Source organism: Siniperca chuatsi, linkage group LG18, assembly GCF_020085105.1.
Source record: "Siniperca chuatsi isolate FFG_IHB_CAS linkage group LG18, ASM2008510v1, whole genome shotgun sequence".
Taxonomy (NCBI): domain Eukaryota; kingdom Metazoa; phylum Chordata; class Actinopteri; order Centrarchiformes; family Sinipercidae; genus Siniperca; species Siniperca chuatsi.
Window position 1 is genome coordinate 9,075,452 of NC_058059.1, and position 18,590 is coordinate 9,094,041.

An 18,590-nucleotide genomic window follows, 5' to 3' on the forward strand; every position below is an offset into this window, starting at 1 on the left:
AATATTACAAAATAACTGCAACACAGGGAAATGAAGTTTAATCTTTTAATACATCTTATTTTTATTAGTGTATTACAATATATACAAGAGTTGAATCCTATAGATATCCTTAAAAACTACATTATCACTGATTTCTTTAAAAAAAAAAAAAAAGCATCACATTCAGTGTACTGTACAAAACTTGAATGATGGTTTATGTGTCTGATTCTCCTGTGAAGTTGGGGTTTGTGAAAGCAGGCTGCAACAGAAGAATGACACAGCTTAGTATTTACACTCCCATAAAAACTTAAAATACCCAACCATAACAAGCTAATCAATAACTTACCACATCAACGTGACTGGTTGTTCTTGTTGGCAGGCTCAAGCCGCTCAGTTTATGCCCCCGGACACTGAAGACATAGTACAGCAGTCCAGCTATCAAGGCGAAAATCACAATGGCTGCAATGACAGCGCCAGCTACCACCCCTGCATCTGTACACACAGAGATACACAGATGTGTCAGCAGGGCTGTTAAACATACTTTTTATTTAAACTGATGTGCAACAGTTTCTAAAAGCTAGCCGACATTCAAACATGTTAGTTGCACATGTACATTGGTTTGACAACACTGGAAAAGAAAAGTAGAAGGTAAAGAATTACTAATGAAAGGAACAAGACCACAGCCATGCTAGCGGCTCTGCGAGGCTGTACTTAGGCACAGTAAATAAATCTAATTGACTTGACAGTGGTGCTTTGAGCTAAATGCTACAAAAACACAAAGTGCAGCTGATGGGGATGTCATTAGTTTTGCAGGTATTTGATCATAAACCAAAGCATTGGACCTGTTGGTGGCGCTAGAGGGAAAAGTCAGATCACCAAAGTAGATCCATCATCTGGGGACCGAGAACAATAGATTGACTGACATTAGCCATGCTAGCAGCATTTAACGATGCTAATAAATTATGTAATGCCAGCAGGCCCAAAGGAAATGCACAAATTGTATGGAAAGTGTATTTTTGTCACACTTACTGTTGACACCTGGACCATCAGTGGGAAAAACTGGATTACCGCCATCATCTGTTGTATAGTCTGAAAGAGAGTTCACATAGAGAAGCTGTTAATCTGCTGCTTATCATATCCCAGTTAGAATCCTATCCAATACATTGTCTTTCTCCTGAGTGCTTTGAAAAACAAAATGAAAGCTGCAGAAATGAGCCTGAAGTCCTCTGTATTCCATCAGAATATCAAAAAAAATAAAATCCTTACACTGGCGATGGCGGCATGCGAAACCTCTCTTCTGCAGGCAGTTGTTATCATTCCAGTGTCCGTCATCGTACATCTCCACGCAGTTCTCTTCGGCCACGTCCCCAGGGTGAAAGGCTGCATTGGGCTCACCTTGAGCCCAGTTGAGGAAGCCCAGAGACGTCTTATCTGTCCAGCCCCAGCCAACTAGAAAATCAAACGTACAGTAGTCCAAGGTTTCAGCGTCAAAAAAGGTTAGTGCATATATCCATATATTTTATGTGTAATTCAAAGCTCAGGTCCAAATAGTTTTATGAAAAACATTGGTACCATTTTTCTTTTGTCTATTTCTACACTCACAGTTGCGATCCCTGGTGAGGCCAATCCAGATGTGGTGATGTTTGGTGTAGTTGAGGTTCCTGATGAACTCCACCTCCGCTCTGCTGTGGATGGACACCAGCTCTGCCTTGGCTGACTGGCAGTAATGTTGGGAGTCCGGCCAAGAGAAACCCTGCTGACCGTTGTACACGTGGTAACAGTAGCGGCCGTAGGGGAACCAGAATGGCAGACACTTCCCGTCACCAGGGGCAGGAGTCGGCGGCGGTTTCTCTGAGAGACGACATAAGTTACATCATCAACGCTTCAAGTTTTTACACTGTATGTTGAAATGAAGCTTTTTGTGTTAGCATAATGCCTCACTATGGGTCTAAAAGACAGACTAGAGAAAACCAATCGGGAATAAAAGGTAGGAAAAAAAGCACAAGTCAGTTCAGTTTCAGTAAGTGTTACATACCTGAAGAGATCTTGCAGATAAAGGGTTTAGCTTTGTCACACTTGGTGTCATTCCAGGTCCCATGGAACGCCTGTGAACCGTGCATACTCACGCAGCCCTCATCCTTAATGTTGCTGGGCTCTCCTGGTCCCCACTGAGTGAAAAAAACTGGCCAGCCATCTGTCCACGTGTAGGACTCATCCTCCTGCATTACAAGACAAAATAAGGGTAAAAATATTTCTCAATTGCCCCTTATTGAGTCTACCCATACTGATAGTTTTGGTGGAATTAATTCAGGTTTGAGGCATTCATCTTCAAGATTTCTGCAATGTAATTTAATTTGTGGCACTTGCAGCACTAAAACAAAAACCTCTATACAAAGTAGTTCCAGCTGTCCACAAATACAGTAAAACCACTCGAGGTGAGTGAGAAAATATATATTTATATCTTAAAAACTAACTTTGTCAATCAGCTTCTTACTTTGTTTTGGTTATTTCACATGAGATATTTCCAGTGGTGGAAAGGACATTTACTCAAGTACTGTACTGAAATACAATTTTGAGGTGCTAATACTTGAATTGAGTATTTCTGCTACTTCATACATCTACTACACTACATTTAAGAGAGAAATATTGTACTTTTTACTCCACTATATTTGACAGAAAGTGACTAGTTATTTTTCAAATTAAGATTTTACATAAAAAAAAACATGATACGCTTATAAAACATTGCATTGTTGATTAATCTGGTAGTTCTCAACCTTTTTGGTTTGTGACTCCTTAGAAAAACACAGTGTAGTTTGGTGGAACCGCAAACAACTCAGACACCCTCTGTGTCTGAGTTGTTTGCAGTTCCACCAAAGAAACAATTCCTCTGTTAACTTTTGACACGCTTTTTTTTTTAAATAACTCTTCCAACGCCCCACTATTTCACAAAAAAAAAGCTAAGATTAGAAAAAAGTCCCCAGAAATAAATACAGATTTGTGTACCACTAGACTAAATTACATAACTGTATATAAAATAGTTAAAATCAGGTCCACCTAGACCAGCTACAACAGTAAAATGCTGCTTACACATTGATGCATCAGTATTAAAACATGTAATAATATATCAGTCATTTGTCCACTGAATGAGTACTTTTACTTTTGATACTTAAAGTAAATTTTGCTGATTATACTTTTACTTAAGTAGGATTTTTTAACGCAGGACTTATTCTTGTAATAGAGTATTTTTACATTGTTGTTTTGGTACTTTTTCTGACAGTGGGTTGTGTAGTCTGACCTGAGATTAGGTGAGTTAAATAAATAATAAGGAAATATCAGGTTGTTTTTAACTTTGATTGTTGCTTATTTATACAACATTTGTTTTGATTTGAAACCAAGTTTTCAGGGGCTTTAACGTCTTTTTAATTTTTAGGTAGTTTACGTTAACGATTGTGTGTTCCCTCCCTTGACAGCACCTTGCGCCTGAGTCCGATCCAGGCATCAGCTTTGCCCTGCAGGACCACTCCAGCGACGAAGGCCTGGTCGTAGCTCATATCAATGCTGGCCAGGTTGCCTCCCTGCTGCTCGCAGGCCATCTGGGCCGCGTCCCAGGTCGCCGGCTCCTCCACCAGCTTGTAGCAGTTCAGGTACCAGGAGATGTAGCCAGCCGGGCAGGGGCTCTTGGTTGGGGGTGGAGGGTTGATGTTGCTCGCTGATATGGAAGCAGATGGAGAAATGTCTTTTTAAGTAAGGCCCGAACAGAGATTTAGCTGATATTTCTGAAATGTTTGTTACTAAAAAGAAATGAATGTTATTTGAGCAGAAAGAATAACAACTGGAGTGTTTACTGACATTTCTTCCTGTAGCAGACGAAGCTATGATCCCTATGACAGGCATCATCATTCCACTTGCCGCTCACCAGGGGGTTGTGAGTCATCGCCACACAGTGTTCCTGTTGAGAACAACAAGAAAGCTTCAAGCAATCTAAAAATAAATGTGAGCTTTTTAAGCACAGTGTGTAGGTTTTAACGCTGTAGCATAAGTATCCTCACCGCTCCCCCTGCATTGTTGGGCTCCTTGTCATTCCAATTGGTGTACAGCACCGGGCTGACCCCGTCACTCCAGGCGTACTGATTCTCTACCAAGAGGTCTGACAGACCGATCCACGTGGGACGCTTCAGGTCCCTCAGGTAACTAGAGACAAAGTCTGGAGGAGAGGATCAAAATATAGAGAGCAGTCTCTTTGACCTGGAGCCACTGGCCTGTTTTAATTCTCCTAGATTTAGCTCACCATTCTCGTACTGGTCATCAATAATTGCCAGGTCTCCTCCTTGTTCTTTGCACCAACTCCGAGCATAAGACCAGTTGGCTTTAATGTCATTTTTCTTCCCTTTGAACATGAAGCACTTATCCTTGAAACGCATCCAACCTGGAGAGAAGGAAGGTAAATAGGTAACACATTTCATGGATGATTCCATTTTGTATAATCAGTTACAGCTTGATTGCTGTACACATGTATTTGTGTATGTAAAATAAATTACATTTAATGTTGTACTATGGAAGTAGAATCCTCTTCGAGTTGGACGATATGGATAAAGTCCTTCATAATGGTATATCTAATTTTATATTGTGATATTGATATAGTATGTTGTTATAGTGCCCATATAGTGAATATTGGTTGAGAAACAGTTTATTAGTAATGTCTTTTTTGGGTAATCCAAAATTGAATTTAATACCTGATGATCAATCAAGGTACTTAACATTAATGCAAAAATCATATAAAAATCCTACAACATTGCCCACAAAGGTCTAATACACTCAGTACAGAAAAATATCTGCCTAAATAGAAATTTATATCGTCTCGGTATATATTGCCGTGCCCAATCCTACATACTCTATATAGAAAGGCAATCTAAACACCAATAATTCTGATAAAATAAAGCTTTTAGCTGCATATAATATCAAGAACGGTGTGAAACAGGGTATTTCATTTTCAGGTAACTGTTGATTAAACAAGTTTCAAAACCAAAAGTAGCACCTTTTTCTTGTTGGGATGTATTTTAGATGCTGTTTTAAAGAATAAGTCTCGAGACATTCTATACCTTTCTTATTGTCAACAAATCTCATAAAAATGGCTCTCAGCCCCAAATCCCTTCGTGCCTACTGAAGATGTAAATCTTTAAAAACGGGTCATAAATATATAGTTTCATTTTTAAAATAGGCTAAGTAATTTCTTTAAACAGCTGGGCACTGTAGTTTTTAGTAAACGTGGCACAAACAAGAATAACAAAGTGGTTTGTTGGGGACTATTTTAAGCTGTTGATTAATACACATTTGGTGATCTAGTGAATATTTACTACAGCAGGACATTGTATGTGGGATTGAATATGTCAGCCAGTGCAACAATATGGTTCATTTATATGTTTTTGGACAATGAAAATGGCTCAGAGGAATAAACTATATTAGGCTTTGGCTACACAAACAATACTCGTTAGCAGAATCAATTCATTGTTGGTTTTGGTCTTTTCATGCCATGACAATAAGAAAATGTATCACCAGACGTATTCTCTAAAATATGTTATACACACATCTACATATAACCTGCATGATCTATACATAAATAAAGAACAGATAATTTCATATGTTTTGTGTTTATATATAAAAAGTGTGTGTTACCTGCAGGGCAGTTGCCCTCCCAGGGCTGTGTGGGTGGAGGAGGGGTGTGGACATCTCCGGGGAACTTCTTACAGACGTAACCTGCTCCAGCCCGACCACAGTTGGCATCATTCCATCCACCTTAACAAGCCAAAGTTCGTTGTAAATATCACCAACAGGGAGTCCAAACGCGCACAGTAAATAAACAGATCTATATGGCCTTAACTGTCCGGTGAATACCTTGATGTCTGTTCATCTGAACACACTGCTCCTCCCCGTTGGCGTTGTTGGGCTCACCTGGACCCCAGTGAGTATATGTCACAGGGGAGAAGTCCACCCACCTGTACAGGTAAAATAGAGAAACCTTGGCATTGACCTTTTGTGTACACATCCAACATCTACAGAGACTACCTTTCTCAGTTACAAATCAGAGCATCAAGGCTTGAACTGATGATGCCATCAGGTGATACATTTTGGAGTTTTTCTAGTGATACTGAATTAGAGACTCATATCAAATCCAAAAAGTTTTATTTAATTGTAGATCCTATAGCTTTGAATCAGAAAACTGTCTTAATGTCCTGTCATTATTCGCTGAAGCATCTCCGGGGTTTGTCTCTAACATCCTTACCAAAGTTTGTCAGTCTGCTTCTCAGATTAAGCAAAGACCTGTCAAATTTACAAGAAAACTGAGCTCTACACTATTATAAAAATAACATGAAACCTAATTTTGGGGAGATTTTCCCTTTAAATCTCACCTCACATCCAATCACAAAAAAGATACACATACATGTATTGTCCACTTGCAATGCCTTTCATCCTCATTCCAATCCAAGCTGCAGAAACCTTGCCTGTCCCCACCTGGTAGAGCAGTACAACATGACAAACTTATTTCACTGTAACATATTACAGCATATTCTACTGTGAAGACGTAAAAGGAAAAAAGGGCGTACCATGCTGTTAACATATGCCTGTTCGTCTTTGTTGAGGATGGAGACGAGGGAGGCCTTCTCAGCGTAGCAGCGTCTCATAGCCGTGTGGAAGTCCACTATGTCGGTGTCATTGTAGTAGTAGCAGATGTTGTTGTTCTTCCTCCAGCCAAGGTTAGTACCACAATCAGCAGCTGAGGGTTGAGACACGAGAAAACAAACATGGAGATGATGTGATCTGCTATGATCAGTTATTTTACTACACAGTGATTCCAGATAGGATGATTTTACTTTGCATTACACTATCAAAAAGCCTAATCTACATAGCAATACATGTTTCCATTAACTTTGCAAGTGTTTTAACCAAATGAATATGTGGGATATTTTAGGTTCATCAGGGCTGTGTCCCAAATCACTCCCTCGTTCATTCATTCACTACTGCCTAAATAATAGACACTCAGTCATTTATAGTGAGCAGTAAATTGAGATTTTGTACACTATAAAATCGGAAGCATTGCATTGTGGGATTGTTAGCACCAAGATACTTTTTTCGTTCCATTATGGGAACTCTATATAGTGCATAAATTTGACATTCAGAAGTCAACACTCAAATATAAAGGCAGAGGTTAAATATAATGCACTATGTAGTGAATAGGGAATAATTTTGGACACAGCGTATGTGTCAAACAAGAGTGGGAGTAGCTAATTACCTTTATTTCTTTTACTGTATTATAGTTTTTTATTTGGTTTTATGTGTAATTGCACATTTTGTAGTATTTCTTTTAAGTTAGTACTTTTACTTGACAGAGGGAGTGTACCTAACCTCAGTTGAAATCCCATTCATTACACAACACACGTTTTTAGCTCAAAGTGTATTTTGGCTTTATTTTATCTCTTATATTTTGTAATTATCATTTTATCTTAAGTCAAACTAGTTTGAGCTCAGTCTGTGGATATTCACTTATTTATTTTTGCCATTCAATCTTAATTTACCAGCCAGGCAGATCCACTGAAATTACACATATCTTTTTCAAGAGAAATATTGCCAAACATGCTGTATCAAAGGTAGTTTCACACTTATCAAACATTCAAGTCGAAGATATATAAAAGTTGCCCTTAGAAATCTCTGTTACCTCGGCTCTAAATTAACATTCAGAATTGCTCTGGCACTAGGAAAACAAAAACATGACTTGTTCATGCGGGTAGGACAGGTGCATTGTGGGGATAATTTACCTGGGAGAGGAGGTGGGGGCACTGGGGGTAGGATGGGTTTCTTTCCTTTAGCAATCATGCATATCCAGTCCTGGTGAGCATCACAGTTGAGATCGTTCCACCAGGAGTTGGTCCCATTGGTGCTGCTCACCATCTCTACACACTCCTCGCGGCCCTCGTGGTTGTTGGGTTCCCCTTGACCCCAGTTGGTGTGCGAGAGAGGTGAGCCATCGCTCCAAGAATACCCTACGTGATGGGAATAGCCATTAGGGGTGGATTCTTTAGCTTCCACCAGGGTCCACTCTATAAAACACACATTATACTCACCTCCTTCTGTAGGGTTGTGCTTGAGGCCAATCCACTTGCTGCTGGCTTTGCTGTACAAAGACAGGAACTCTTCTTCCTCTTGATTGTGGATGCTGACCAAATTAGCTCCTCTGGCGACACAGTCCTCATGTGCTGCTCCCCAGCTCTTCTTCAGGAACCAGTCCACATTGTGGAAGAGCTGCAATAAATCAGCCAATAAATCGGTACTGGAAAATTGGCCACAGACCTAATGGCCCCTGCAGAGAATCATGGTTTTAGCTGTTTAATTCACTGCCTTATATACCCTGTAACAGTTTCTGAAGTGAGGCAGAGCCGTCCAGCCCTCAGTACAGCCCTGTGAAGGAGGAGGAGTCGGGGCCTTGGTGGGTGGGGTGATGTCGGGCCTGTGTTTCTCACAGATGAATGCGTACTTCTCTGAGCACTGCTTGTCATCCCAGAAACCACCAATCTGACCCGTTGTCATAGCCACACAAGTGCCATCCCCGCTATCTAGAGACAAAAAAGGAACATTGGTGTTGTCCGATGTGTATATATTATCCTGTCCAGCTGATATTAGGTTTAGTGTTAGGTCTGTACCTGGCTGGTCTCTGTCCCAGTGAGTGAAAGTGAGAGGTGAGCCATTGTCCCAGATGTAGTCCACCCCTCCACTCATCCCTCCTCGAGCACGCAGGCCAGTCCACCACAAACCAGTCTTTCCTGACAGTGCCACTGTAAAATGTGCCTGCTCATAACTGCAGTGCAACACAGATAGACGAGTGAATCAACCAGATTGTAACATTATAACCAAATTTTTAAGATGCTAAATCTGCCACCATTATTAATTAATCCTGTGGTTTTTTCAAGTTACAGTTCAGATATGTGGCAAACATTTTTTTTCCAGAGAGAGAATCTGAAAGGCAACATCGCAATAACATTCAATTCCTACATACTCCACATCACACACCCATCCATAAAGGGTGAGGGTAAGTCATGGCACCTAGCACAAATACAATTGTTCCCCTGCAAATATTGTGTTACACTATTGATGTATTGATGTGTGGAGAAAAGGAGAAAGTAGTAGTAGTTAAAAAAAAAAGTCAGAATAAATAATAAATAAACTGACCTCATTATACACACAGTATAATTTAACAATAAAGGGAGGGTAAGGAAAAAAGTAAAAGGTACTACAGGTTTATTGCAGACTGACATCTCTGCTATTTGAATAACTCACATGTCTCCAATGTGCAGCAAGAAGGCGTCCTGCTCTTTACAGAAAGCCTTAGCATCCGACCAGCTCCTAGTGGTCTCCTCCATCCAGTAGCAGGAGTAGCCGTATGCATCCCAGCCCTGACACATATTACAGAGGTGAGGCTATTGCAGTGATTATCTCGTTACATGACATGAACTGTAGCTCTCTTTCAACAGGCATCATAACTTGGGTATGAGCTTGAAAAGAAAACAGAAAAATAAACTGTATGGTTAGAGTTTGTCCTACCTGAGGGCATCCATACACGGTGGGTTTCACAGAGGGCACTGGGTAATGTGCTTTAGGCATTTTGCATATATAGGTATTGAGTTCTGTACAGGACACGTCGTTCCATCGGCCAGTCTGGAACAGAGATGAAATTAACATCAAACTGACCACAATTGAAAATCAGAATTTTCCCATGCAGGATGCAGTTTGGTCAAAAAGAATTTGGATTTGTATCTGTGGCATAAAATGTATCTTACTGGTGTGTGAGACTATTTTTCCATCCTTCTCACCTGGTGTAACATCTCAACACAGTCTTCACTGAACCCATCGTGGTTGTTGGGTTCTCCTGGAGCCCAGTAAGTGAAGGTCACCATGTGTTTGTCAGACCAGGTGAACATACCAGACACAAACAGGTCATTCAGACCAGTCCACACGTCACTGGTGGCTTTTAAAGGACAACCCCGAAAAAAACAAAAACAGATTCAATTCATACATGCCATTAGAAGTGTTACAACATACTGTCTATTCTGTTTCTCAGTCAGAAATCCCAGCAGCCTACCAAAAGCCACATTATTTGATTAGGATTTCAACTAAACTTATTTAGAATCACATAATATTTTATCAACATTAACCCCACACTGACAGTGTCAAAATTTAATCAGTACCCCTAAATGTTATATGTGGGAGCAAATAGGAGTTAAGTGTTACTTAAACCTTTACTTCTACCTCCTTTCTACTTTCTTTGTCATTAAAGTGACTTTCACCTCCCTATTTTTCTAGATCCATACCCATGTACAGGTAGCTTTCCAGCCAGCTCTGCTCCGTCATCGAGAGGATGGATACGAGTTCAGCACCCAGACTCCTGCAGGTGTATTGGGCATTACGCCATGTCTTTTTGTCTCCAAACGGTTTGTAGCAGAACTCTCCAAACTCATACCAGTCAGGCCCTGAACACCTCAGCTCTGTAGGAAAGAGGGAATCAGTGCAATTATCATGAACTGAAAAATACACTTGCACAAAGATTATTTAAAAAATAGTGTCTGCTCAGAGGAAAGAGATTCATTTAAGGGATTATAAATGGATCTCGACTCACCCCCATCTGCAAAAGTGTAAGACACAGCATAGTTTCCATCAAATCTGTAGAAAAATACATTTGTTATTGAATTAGCCTCCCAGGACTCGTGCACTACACAAGGAAAAGGGATTTAGTTTGAAACTCAGCAACATACTGTCTTGAGGTGATGCCATTCCTGGTGGAGCCGGCATAGAAGTCTTGTCCTGCAGCTTTCAACAAAGTACAATCTCCGCCAATGTCATTTATTATCACTCCAGCATGGATAGCTGCAGCACAGATGTTTGAGTCCTGTTAGAGGAGACCGTACAGAGAGATATTCATATATTCAGTTTAAAAAAAATCTTTCCTCAACACGGGACATAAGACAAAACATTCACATACCCCACGATATACCGAAGTGCCGTACACGCTGTAGTAAGCATTGGCACAGCCTGCTGGACAGTGGACACTGAAAGACATATGATAATCAATTCCATCAGTGTGTATAATGAATGGAAATATCACAAAAACAACATTATCACACAGAACAGCTGCATATAATAGGCACTGCATCACCATAAGTGTAAAAATATTATTTCTGGTTCACTCACGTCATTTGATCATTGGCAAAGTTGAAGTTGGGCTTATTGGCGCATGAGACTGCATCTGTTGAACCATAATTTTTCATTATTCACCATCAGTGTTTATTTGTGAAAGCACAGAACAGCATCACAGCAGATTTTAAGTAATGGAAGTAGATTTGTAACAGTGGTAAACTGGTTTTCTTACAGTCCGGAGAGCATCCTAAGACGTCGAAGCGAAGGCCTGCCTGACCGCTGAACTCCAGTGGGAGGATGCGGATGTACTGAGCTGACACAGGTGTACCCAGCAGATGAGTATCAGGAGTGTTTCTGTCTGCTGAGCCTGGGAAAAACTGGAAGTCAAGGAAATCCAGAATGATAACCTGTCCTCTGTCTTCACAGTTTAGTTTTGAACCAGGAAGGTCTTGACCTCTTGGTAATGTTCAAGTTTGGCAGGTGGCCGTCTCTGCTTACTCACCTGCCCGTCAGCAGTGTAGTCAGTCCAGGTTGTTCCGTCCATACTGTGCTGGATCTTAAATTTGGTGAGCCAATGGTCATTTTGAGGACAACCCTGGATTACTATTCCTGTGACTTTTCTGGTCTGGCCCAGGTTTACCTGGATCCAGCTTGAGGTTGCTGGAGGAGGGGACATTAGATATAGTATGAGGTTTATGTGAGGATACCAATTCAACATGTAATATTTTTTGTCAATAAAAACTCTTCACTCTTCAACTCGTCTTCACCTTTAACCAACGATTAAAATATAATTTTGTATGTGTGACCACTGGGTTGGTACGTACGGATTCCTGAAGGCATCCAGCAGGAATTTCCATTCAAACGGGCTTTGCTGGGAGTGAAAAGACCAATGGAGGAGGAAGCAGAGAGCTGGGAGTCTGTGATGTTCCCGTCCTCGACACCCAGGCCGTGCAGACACACTATGAGCAGCCAAATCACAAAACAAAATATTCATTTGTGATTGCAGTAATTCAGGGGCATTTTGTGATACTCCAGAAGACATGGAGGTTGGATTTTAAACTACTAACATGAATCAAAGAACAAGAGCCCACCTTTTTGTTCGCAACTGTAGGTGATCTCGAGATATTTGGAAATAGTGGGACAGGGGTCCACCTCCGTATGGGCGTACGCAAAGCAGAAGGGACGGTTGTCACACGCCTTTCTAAAGAAAGGAAGGATACCTTCCACCATGCAGCTTCCTACAGAACAGTAAGTATCTTTTGGTTAAGCATAGATTAATATTTACTTATTAATTTCCCTTGATTTACAATAAACAAACAACACACTGACAGGTAATTGCAGATGAAGATTATGAAGAAGAAGCATCAAATACTGAGAAATACAGCATTTTCTCCATCTTAATCCCTTTTTTATATTTGTGATTGTAGAAAGAGAGTTTGCAGCACCTCCTCCTGATCCATCCAGGTGTGGACAGATGTCATTACTCTTTCGTCCGTAGAAAGCCGAATGGATGTTAATTACACTTTCATGTGGACAGTGAAGGACAGCAGAAGAGTCCTGGCACACCAGCGCCGTCATGAAACCTGCAGCAGAAAGGATTCGCACATCAAGTATTGACTTGATAAGAAATTCATTACTGTTTCATGTAATTTGTAGATGTTGTAGTGAAAATATAACTGATCATAACATTGTTCAATTTTGTTGTTGTTTCAAGAAGTCACTATGGAAGTCATGTCAATTAGTGAGGTATTGCTTACCATCATGAGGTGGAGGAGGCTCCGGTGTGTTTCCTGAAAGAGGGAATGAGTATAGTGTTACCAACAAGTATCAACACTCTAAATATTGTCTTCTGTTTGCAAGTGTCAACAACAATAATTAAAGCAACATATCTCACCTCTCCGCCTGCAGATGTATCCTCTTTTGTTCTCACAGTTGTCGTCATTCCAGTAGCCGGTGTTAATAAGTATAGACAGGCAGTCTTCCCCGTAATAGTTGTCTGGGTTACCTGTGAAGAAAGACAAGGCCAAGAAAGGGAATTCAGCTGATTATTGTCAAGACAATAATCCTTATATGTTTTGTTTCTGAATGCATTCTCACAGAAATTGTGCAGAAGATATTTGGCTTTGAATTAACCTGCATTCCAGCGGATGTATCTGAAAGGAGCCCCATCTGTCCACTCCCAGCCTCCTTCAGTGATGGAGTCATGACCACCCATCCACAGAGAGATCCCTGTGGGACTCTGCTGGATCACACCTAAGAGGAAACAAAAAAATATTTAAAGTTTATTAATAGAGCCAGAGAAAAAAACAAAAAACAAACAGCATGTGGAAACAAATATACAAATGCCAGACCTTATATCAGTTCTATGTTTTGGATGTGGTCAGAAGTGTGCTTTGTTGCACCTGTAACCACACCCAACACTGCAGCAAAGTGAGAAGTTAAACCACTGGAGGTCAGTGAAAACAAGATTTTCAGTGGGTGTTACGTTACTCTTTAAAGGCACAATGTGCAAAATTTGAATAATGTCCTTTGCCGCCCCCAGTGGTGGTATCAAAAGACACTGTGGCAGATATTAATGCACACTGCTACACCTCCTCTCACTGCACATAGGAAAGCAACACAGAGCAGAGATTTTGAAAATTAGGTAGAAATATTTGAAGAAAAAAAATTCTGAATGTTACGAGAATTTCTTTTAACAAAAAATAAAAAAAGTGGATAATTTACAAGAAAGAAGTCATAATTTTTCAAGAAAAAAGTTGTAATATGTATGATGATATGGTGCTTATTAGTGACACCTGTAACTCCATGCAAAAGCTAACAGACTGTATTAGAAAATATTATAAAATTATGACTTTATTATTGAGATATTACATGACTTAAAAATAATTAGGTTTACATCCAATCACAGTAAGGTTCTTTGTTCTGTAACCAGTATAAAATATAGGGTATCAGAAGTGTTCGGGGAGATACTGGGGTGGAACTGACTGGGTAAGACCTGGCGATCTCCTTGTAATAAATTACAAACATATATTTTATATACCTCAACCCTTCTGTGCTTTGTGTTTATTGTGTCCTACGTGCATTATTAGATCATTTCCACGGCAACATTACAACTTTTCCTCAAAATATTTAAACTTAATTCTCAAAATCAAAATTTTCCTTAACAGTGGCTCTAATACGCTGTCGTATTAGAGACATTGTTGGGACAAACAGCCTGATGTGTTATAGTCCTTCAACATGCTAATGGGGTGTATTCAAGTGAATTGTTATGTATCCACCTACTCATGCAAAAACTCAGTAAAGAAATAATCACAAAACAAAAACCTATAATAAATAACACACAATAATAGAAATAAATAAAATCAGGTTAAGTGCAGAAGAAAATGAAAAATCAACATGTGACAACATTGGAGTGAAGATATGAAGGTCACACCTTGAATGAAGGCTTGTTCAAAGGGGTCGGTGATACTGACGAGGTCTCCTCCCTGGTTGACACAGTCAGCTCTGGCCTCTGCCCACTTCCTCATCGACAGGTAGTTAAACAGGTAGCAGTAGTCGTTAAAAGGGTCAGACATCCAAAAGCCACATTTCTCATTCCATCCTGTAACAAGAACAGCCCACAACAGTTCATATATGCACATATCCAGATAAACACATACATATTATCAGTTTCAGATTATGCTTTCAGTGTAATGATCAGTGTAGTATCAAGTTAACCTGGTCCAGATGTTGGGGGCTGGGGAGGAGGTCCTTGTCCCTTGGCTATGGAGAAACATGACAAAGAATAACTACGAAATACAACATGAATACGACACAAGAGGCATATGAATAAAACAATATAATGTATCAGACCTTTTTTGCAGATAAATTCCTTTGTGGCGGTGCAGTAATCATCAATGAGTAGCCCAGGTTCAGGGTGAGTCATCCCTGTGAGGTACACACAGTCCTCGTCCTGCCAGTTGTCTGGCTGGTTGGGCGCCCATGGGAGGAGGTCCTGAGATCCAAAGACAAAAACAGCCCAGACTGAAATGTTGCTTTATCATGAGCAGCTTCACGGTCACACTGCAGCATTTTTGCATAATGAAGCATTGAGGAAAGAACGGGATCTTCCCAAGAATCCCATGATTTTCAAATGGGGATGTTCAAGATGATTATTTACTTTCTTAGTGTCAAACTGATATCATTATACAGTTATAGGCATAACACAATATGTTCATGGCTTTATCACTTACTGCAGGAGTTCCATCGGTGTATACAAACTGGTTTTCAACATCGATATCATTCAAACCCACCCAGGCTTCCCCTGGCATGTGAGCTGCAGATAAAAGACAATAACATAAAGTTAATTTAAAGTTCAAACTATATATTTAAATTCACAATACTCATATAATTTCTTGATGAATTATTTCATGATTACTGAACTAGAGTGCTTTCTTAGCCGCTCACCAGTTAGGAAACTCAGTTCTTCCTGTGAGTGGAAGCTGGCCAGGTGAGCCTGCTCTCTGTTACAGTGAGCCTCAGCATCCTGCCAGTTTTTCACCGACTCAGTCTCAAACTGATAGCAGAAGTCCCCATACAACAAATATCCAGGGTCACAGTGGGAATCTGAAACAAATAAATTACACGGTTATTAACACAGCTTTAGCTAGACAGTATGTGAAGAGGGAACATGAAGTCTGACTGACCAGGGGCTGAAGTTGGTTTGGGGTTCTGTCCACCTGTCATCTCACAGATGTAACCCAGGCTCTTGAAGCAGTTGGTTGTTTCCCATTTGCCATCATAATTTCCTGGAAGAGAACATAAACTCAGCTGATGTTGGTATTGCAATGCCAGCCTCAACTAAAAAGATATGAAAGCGTCAGCTCAGGGCGAGAATGGCAGAGTGTAAAGTCTACCTGTGAAGATTTGTCCACAGTCCCAGGAGCCTGCAGTGTTTCTGGGCCAACCAGGACCATAGTTGGAAAAAGTAATCGTGGTTTTATCCACCCATTTGAAATCCCCATCCTGGTCCTTATCTGGTAACATCATAAATCGGAAAATGAATGGAAAGGGCGTTTTCACAAATCACATTTATTGTAAAGATAACAATTATTTTTTGTTATTGTTTCACATCAAAACATATATATAGTGTGTAGAGTACCTGATAAACCAATCCAGATGTCAGGAATGTCCACTTGGTGAAAGTCTGGAAGGTTCCCGTTTATGAAGAACTGTTCTTCTTGACTGCACACAAGGAACAAGACAAAAATAACAGACAGGGTGAGATTTCTACTGTTGCACCTCGCTCTGTGTAATTAAATGCAGCATGGATTTTGGTTGTAACCATGAAGATTGTATCTTAAATGCCTTTAATTGAGACTATGCAACTTTGGCTGAACAAGTGGAAATTTCAGTACAACACGCTGAATAACCCTACATTTACTTCAGTTGCTTGAAAGACATCATCATTAGATAACCTGACTGAGTGTGAGTAGAATGGGACCACAAGCAGGACACAACCATGTCTCCTGGTGAGGTGTAATTAGTATTTTAAGTTGCATTAATTATTGTGTTTTGCATTAAAAATGGATTAAATGACTAAGTGTAGTATAAAGGGTGTTGCTCATATTGACAAACCCACAGAGAATTGTCACCCAGTCCTGCAATCTTGCTCAGCTACTTTGCTTTTTAGCCTCTTTTAGCTCATTGTTTTGGTTTTCCGGCCCCCAGCAAGCAGCTGTTTTAAGTGAAAAAGCTCTAATACACTACTACTGTACGCTATCTACCCAACAACAGCAAACAGACAAAGTTAACGACTAGTTGGTGAATTTAGTTGAGCATTTAGCAGCTAAAGAGCCTGATATTTCCCTCACGAGTTGGTGGAGACCAAAAACAGAGCTAAAAGAGAGCAAATGTTAGACATTCATCAGGTGACCAAAACTACAACTCCAAATGAATGCTAATGTTGCTCTGTGTTTGCCTGATGTGTAAATAGGTAAGTGTTCACCATAGCAACTTTATAAGGCAATTATATGTCAATGGCCCACGTGGCCAAAAATCAATTAATGTAGCTTTAAATCTGTATAAATCTTGTTGTACAACCCTGTGTTGTAAATGATCAATAAATCTATCTAGTATCTTTTATGATAAAACATGTGACATGTGACATGCAAAAACATAATGTAGTCATAAAGTCAACAAACTGAGTCAAACTGAGTAATGTCTTTAAAATTGGCTAACATTAGGTGACATTAGCCACCTTATGGCTGGTGGTCATACTAGACCAAGAAAGCCTGTTGCAGGGAAACCCTCGAGTGTATGGAACTGAGCAAAGATACTTTTATTGCTTATTATTCAACTTTTCGTTTGTAAGAGGAAGATTCTGCTATTTCTTCTTTTAAAAGTTACAGTGTCGGTTTAAAAGCTAAATGTTTGCCGTTTTGTTCCTTACTACCTGTTTATAATCAGCAGGTGGGCCCCCATATCGGAGCACTTGCTGAGGGCCTCATGCCAGGTGGTCAACAGATTCATATTACTGACCAACCAGTAACAACTGCCACTGAAGCTCAGCCAGCCAGGAGGACAGATGGCTGGAGGTGAGTTTTGGAGAAACAACAGGAAAATGTTAGAGGGAAAAGCAAAGAATCTAAACAACATTATTATACTTAAAATAAAGATATCATGACTGGGACAAGAGATATCATTTTGTGTATTTCCAAAACAATCCAGCTTACTGTTAAGTGGCCGTTTACACATATAAGACCGCTCATATCTGCAAGCATGGGATCTCCATTTCCCAAATTGATCTGATGAATCTTTGATTATTGCAGAACATGAGCCAGTCTGTGCATCACTGTTGGAGAACATGTGTTAAAACCTTGTTTGCACAAATTAATATTTAAGTTTAAACAACAGGTACACGACATGATATCTTACACTCTAGGTTCACCGTCACCCCAGTTTGTGTACCCAACTTGCAGAGCATCAGACCAGGTGAACTGACTGTTTCCTGCTTCAACTTGACATGAAATCTTGTTGCATTTCTGGAGAAACAAAGCTCATCTTCACATCGATGTACTAAATATTCATATCCAATATTAACTAATAAAGAGGCATGTCAGCTTCTTAACGCCGCACTATGTTTTTCTCACCAGTGTGGAAAGCCCAATCCAGAGGTCAAACTTTGATGGGTCCAGTGCTCCTATGATGTACTGTTCTTCTCCTGCTGTGGTAATGGACACCAGGTCTCCTCCATCCTGCACACAGTCATGCCTGGCTGCCGACCAGCTCTTCCTGGCATCTGCCTTCAGCTTGTAGCAGTTGGAGCCGTACTGTCTCCAGCCGTTGGCTAAGTCACACTGTGGGCCAGGATTCGCTAAAGAGCAGAAAAGAAAATATGATTAAAATGTAGTTAATCTCTCATGTGAAGAATAATTAGATAAAATATGGCC

The 18,590-nt window shown here is 40.2% G+C and overlaps 1 protein-coding gene across 1 annotated transcript in view; it reads right to left on the reverse strand.

The window, feature by feature from the left end:
• Positions 1 to 135: 135 nt before the first annotated feature.
• Positions 136 to 18,590, reverse strand: part of LOC122865810 (macrophage mannose receptor 1) — a 22,374-nt gene continuing 3,919 nt past the window's right edge. The window contains exons 5-50 of the mRNA XM_044174690.1: positions 18,291 to 18,514; positions 18,076 to 18,182; positions 17,874 to 17,992; positions 17,594 to 17,729; positions 16,301 to 16,383; positions 16,056 to 16,175; positions 15,846 to 15,947; positions 15,607 to 15,765; positions 15,393 to 15,475; positions 15,013 to 15,154; positions 14,878 to 14,922; positions 14,594 to 14,761; positions 13,294 to 13,413; positions 13,055 to 13,165; positions 12,918 to 12,950; positions 12,606 to 12,743; positions 12,252 to 12,398; positions 11,985 to 12,119; positions 11,663 to 11,820; positions 11,393 to 11,537; positions 11,215 to 11,269; positions 11,006 to 11,072; positions 10,779 to 10,912; positions 10,643 to 10,686; positions 10,338 to 10,511; positions 9,840 to 9,994; positions 9,571 to 9,684; positions 9,307 to 9,422; positions 8,673 to 8,827; positions 8,380 to 8,585; positions 8,097 to 8,274; positions 7,791 to 8,015; positions 6,582 to 6,751; positions 6,419 to 6,489; positions 5,872 to 5,972; positions 5,653 to 5,772; positions 4,268 to 4,405; positions 4,029 to 4,183; positions 3,829 to 3,928; positions 3,453 to 3,688; positions 2,015 to 2,198; positions 1,582 to 1,830; positions 1,246 to 1,428; positions 1,009 to 1,068; positions 326 to 471; positions 136 to 238 (exon numbers count right to left, since the gene is read on the reverse strand). Of these exons, the coding sequence (XP_044030625.1) occupies positions 194 to 238; positions 326 to 471; positions 1,009 to 1,068; positions 1,246 to 1,428; positions 1,582 to 1,830; positions 2,015 to 2,198; positions 3,453 to 3,688; positions 3,829 to 3,928; positions 4,029 to 4,183; positions 4,268 to 4,405; positions 5,653 to 5,772; positions 5,872 to 5,972; positions 6,419 to 6,489; positions 6,582 to 6,751; positions 7,791 to 8,015; positions 8,097 to 8,274; positions 8,380 to 8,585; positions 8,673 to 8,827; positions 9,307 to 9,422; positions 9,571 to 9,684; positions 9,840 to 9,994; positions 10,338 to 10,511; positions 10,643 to 10,686; positions 10,779 to 10,912; positions 11,006 to 11,072; positions 11,215 to 11,269; positions 11,393 to 11,537; positions 11,663 to 11,820; positions 11,985 to 12,119; positions 12,252 to 12,398; positions 12,606 to 12,743; positions 12,918 to 12,950; positions 13,055 to 13,165; positions 13,294 to 13,413; positions 14,594 to 14,761; positions 14,878 to 14,922; positions 15,013 to 15,154; positions 15,393 to 15,475; positions 15,607 to 15,765; positions 15,846 to 15,947; positions 16,056 to 16,175; positions 16,301 to 16,383; positions 17,594 to 17,729; positions 17,874 to 17,992; positions 18,076 to 18,182; positions 18,291 to 18,514 (6,056 nt within the window). The 3' untranslated portion in view covers positions 136 to 193. The remainder of the gene's footprint in view (positions 239 to 325; positions 472 to 1,008; positions 1,069 to 1,245; positions 1,429 to 1,581; positions 1,831 to 2,014; positions 2,199 to 3,452; positions 3,689 to 3,828; positions 3,929 to 4,028; positions 4,184 to 4,267; positions 4,406 to 5,652; positions 5,773 to 5,871; positions 5,973 to 6,418; positions 6,490 to 6,581; positions 6,752 to 7,790; positions 8,016 to 8,096; positions 8,275 to 8,379; positions 8,586 to 8,672; positions 8,828 to 9,306; positions 9,423 to 9,570; positions 9,685 to 9,839; positions 9,995 to 10,337; positions 10,512 to 10,642; positions 10,687 to 10,778; positions 10,913 to 11,005; positions 11,073 to 11,214; positions 11,270 to 11,392; positions 11,538 to 11,662; positions 11,821 to 11,984; positions 12,120 to 12,251; positions 12,399 to 12,605; positions 12,744 to 12,917; positions 12,951 to 13,054; positions 13,166 to 13,293; positions 13,414 to 14,593; positions 14,762 to 14,877; positions 14,923 to 15,012; positions 15,155 to 15,392; positions 15,476 to 15,606; positions 15,766 to 15,845; positions 15,948 to 16,055; positions 16,176 to 16,300; positions 16,384 to 17,593; positions 17,730 to 17,873; positions 17,993 to 18,075; positions 18,183 to 18,290; positions 18,515 to 18,590) is intronic.